The 3,663-nt window shown below is 65.1% G+C and overlaps 1 protein-coding gene across 1 annotated transcript; it reads left to right on the forward strand.

Moving 5' to 3' along the window:
- The first annotated feature begins 1,379 nt into the window (after window positions 1–1,379).
- On the forward strand, window positions 1,380–3,440 carry LOC145718653 (archaemetzincin-1-like). Its single transcript, XM_081810156.1, has 2 exons — window positions 1,380–1,877; window positions 3,209–3,440. The coding sequence occupies exons 1-2, from the start codon at window positions 1,574–1,576 to the stop codon at window positions 3,382–3,384; spliced, it is 480 nt and encodes a 159-aa protein (XP_081666282.1). The 5' UTR covers window positions 1,380–1,573; the 3' UTR covers window positions 3,385–3,440.
- Window positions 3,441–3,663: the final 223 nt, after the last annotated feature.

The following is a 3,663-nucleotide window of genomic DNA, read 5'->3' on the forward strand; positions in this document are numbered from 1 at the left end:
TTTTTTTTTTAAGTAGGCTCCATGCCCAGCATGGAGCCCAATGTGGGGCTCAAACTCACCACCCTGAGATCAAGAGTTGGATGCTTAACCAACTGAGCCAGCCAGGTGCCCCCTAAAATGGCGTTTTTTAATAGAATGTCTAAGGACTTGGGAAAATGCTTATCATATGCGAAATCAAAAGCATGTAAGTTTGTGCGTGGAATCAGGCCTCATGTCTATAAAACATACATGTGCTGCTGTCTGTGACGGGCCCTCAGTGGGCACTCCGTCCTGGCCGGCCCCCGCCCCCCAACAGTAACTCCGGAACATAGGTCAGGGTATCTACACGTCCATAATGAGGGAAACCTGGGAAATCTAGAGGGCGTCTTGGTGTATACGTGTGTATATTTGCGTGTGTTTACATAGACGCCTGTGCCCACACGTGCATATGTGTGTGTACCTAGAGATTGGTTTTCCAGACGAACGTTTTAAGTCGGGGTTAGCCAAAGGGGGTGTGGGCTCATTTCTCCATTCTTCCCACAAAAACAAGGCCCGTTCCTGTTTCGGGGTTTTGCATCACTGGCCTGACTTTCTAAATTAAGCGTCGGCCAAGTGCCGCTCTCCGCCGCGTCCTGATGCCCCTTGTGCTCTGCTCTGTTATTCGTGCGTCTTTCTCTGGCTTCCTCCCTCGTCACCTCCCCCTGCTCGGCGAGGCTCCCCCTGCCCATGGAGACGGAGCCCGTCGTCCACCGGGAGCGTGGTAGTGTTTCAGGGTGTGTGTGGCGGGGAGGGGGCGTTGTCTGTGATGAGCACGGACGTGCCAGTCCGCGCTCCGACTCGGAAGACTCCGATCTGCGAACCGACTTTGTCCCGTTCTCCCGGCCCATCTGTCCTCCCCAGCGTCTCCTCTCCCCGCCCGGTCTGTTCCAGCCCTTAAAGCGCTCTTTGTTGCTCGGCCACATCGCCCTATTTATAGCTTTCCGTGGTTGGCACGTGTGCCCGCGCCTCGCGTGTGCGGGAAGCCTCTGGGCCCGGCGCTGTGCGGGCTCCCGGCTGGCCGGGTGACTCGGGGAGCAGGCTTCCGTCCTCGGGCACACGGGGACCGGCCAGGAAGGCCTGTGGTTGGGACAAGGAGGTGCTGTGGGGCCCCAGGCCACGGGGTGCACAAAGGGACAGAGCTGGTTTCCTTCTTGGGGGGCCCTTCCCTGGGCGCCCCCCATCGGAGGGCGGGTGGGGTGGGGGAGTGGGCGCCGGGGCTCCAGGCTCCCCGCCGTGGGGGGCTGGGCGGCTGGAGCAGATGCCGTCCTTCTGCCCCTGGCTGGGTGGGGGGCCGTGTCCACCGCCCGCCTGAGCGATCAGGCCCTGTGTGCTCAGTGGTGCCCGTCCCCCCTCCCCAGGGTGCTGCCACGCTGGGACGTGTCCCTGCCACCCCTTGCTGTTGCTGAGGACCCCCCACGCCGGGCGTCCTTCGGAGGGGAGACTTCCACTGTTCCCATCGGCCTGCAGGAAGGTTCCAGAAGAGCCGGTGGCTGTCCCCGGGGGAGGGGGTGTTCATGGGCAACAACAGGGGCTCCCCGGAGAGGCCAGGCCCGCCATGCTGCAGTGCAGGCCGGCCCAGGAGTTCTGCTTCGGCCCGCGGGCCCTGAAGGAGGCACTGGTCTCCACCGACCCCGCCCTGCGGGAGCGCTATGTGTCCTCCTTCACCCCTGCCGAGAGGCTTTTCCTGGCCGAGGCCTACAACCCCCGGAGGACCCTCTTCTGCACGCTGCTCATCCGCACGGCCTTCGACTGGCTCCTCAGCCGTCCCGAGGCCCCCGAGGACTTCCAGACCTTCCACGCCTCCCTGCCGTCCCGGAGGCAGAGCCCTGCCCGCAAGCACATCTACCTGCAGCCCATAGGTACCAGGCCGGGGGGCCCGCGGGTGGGGGCGCGTCCTGGAGCCGGCAGGGCCCTGCAGGGAACCTGACTCTAAATCTAGGTACGAGGCAGGGAGGCTGTGCCTGCCCAGGCCCCAGGCAGGCCCTGACAGGAACGGGGACAGCACTGGTGGGGTTGGGCGTGGGGGTGGGGGCAGGGAGCCCCCCTCGGCTCAGATGCTCCACCTCCCCCGCCCCCCCCCAGCTCAGACAGCTGTCAGAAAGCCCTGGGCCGTGGGGCCCTCTGTGGTCGTGTCACGGTCCGTGGCTCATGGGTGTGGCCTCGCCCAGGTGTGCCGTCCCAGGCCCTGTGCTGGGTGCCTTCCAGAGACCGGGTCCCCCCGTGGGGGCTGAGATTAGGACCAGCCCATGTCACAGGCGCGGAAACAGGCCGGGAGAGGTCACTCGACCCCCGTCACCCGGAGCTGGTGATGCGTGGGGGTGGGACGTGAGCGCTGCTGGCCTGTTTGACGCCGGGTGCTGGCGGGGGGAGCGGCCACTGGGCAGTCTGTGCGCTGAGGGCGGGGGTCCTGGCCCGGCAGAGAGGGGACGTGGGGCAGGTGTGGCTTTGCAGAGGAGGAGCCGGCTGGAGCTGGGGGGAGAACCTGTGAGTCCCCTGCAGGCAGCCCTCGTTTTCCATCACCCCGCGGCCAGTCCGCCCTCTCTGCCTAGAGACGCTGCCTCCACCCAGCCCCTAAACCATGCACTTTGCTCCGTGTCCCCCGCTAGCGGCTCCCCAGGGCTTCCCAAGCTCTCGTGAGCCGACCACGGGTGCCTCGTTAACATGTGGCTTCGGTTCTGAGGTGGCCTGGGGCTCTGCATTTCCAACCAGCCCGTCCCAGGCCCTCCTGGCTGCCACCCTCGGTCTGTGCCCCTCTGTCGTCCTAAAACACAGCCCGGTTGTGGCTCCCCCCAGGGGCACCTCACCCGCCCCCCGGCCTCGTCTGCACCCTCCCTGTGTCCCACTCTGCTCCTGCCAGGCTGGCTCTTGGCAGCACTAACCCGAGGGAGGGGCCCCTCTGCCCCGGCCGCCCTGCCAGCCTCAGGGACTGTGGCGCCTGATGAGGCCCCGCCACCCCTCCCGGAGCTCCCCGCCCCCCAGACTTGTGTCACCTGCATCTTTCATCTGGGCGTTGGCCTGTCCTCCATTTTTCTCCTTTGTTCTTTTAAAAATGTCTGTGTGCCCGACTCTGCAAAGGCAGGTCCGCGTCAGCCTCGTTGGCACAGTGGCTGGCGTGGCCGGGGGCGCTGGGTGGGGGCGCTGGGCGCAGGCCAGTGGGGGCCACGCAGCTGATGCGCTGCCCCGCCCCCAGACCTGAGTGAGGGGCCGGCGGGCGGCGCTCTACTGGAAGCCCTGAGGAACTGCACGGAGGCCTTTTTCTTGGGCTTGCAGGTCAGGTGCCTGCCCTCAGTGGCGGCCGCGTCCATCCACTGCTCCTCGCGTCCCAGCCAGGACTCGGACAGACTCCAGCTCCACACAGGTGGGTGAGCGCACGGGGCGCGGGCTCTGCCACTTGGCATGGGGCCTCTTCCGGGGGCCCTTGCTGTCTGCGTGTCTTGTCATTCTTCACTGTTAGCTGGACATCTTAATAGGAAAGGTAGTTTAATTTAGAAGATCTCGTGGCCGGGGGTGATGTGATTTGTTCTAGGGAGGATTCTGGTTTTCCTCTGCCAGGCAGCTTTTCTGGGCTGCCCGTGGCCCTGGGAGTCCAGCCTGCAGCCCCCACCCCCCACCCCCATCCCAGAAGCAGCTCAGCCTTAGCTGCCC

This window comes from Leptonychotes weddellii, unplaced genomic scaffold (assembly GCF_054177405.1).
Source record: "Leptonychotes weddellii isolate Sample4059 unplaced genomic scaffold, ASM5417740v2 HiC_scaffold_19115, whole genome shotgun sequence".
NCBI lineage: Eukaryota > Metazoa > Chordata > Mammalia > Carnivora > Phocidae > Leptonychotes > Leptonychotes weddellii.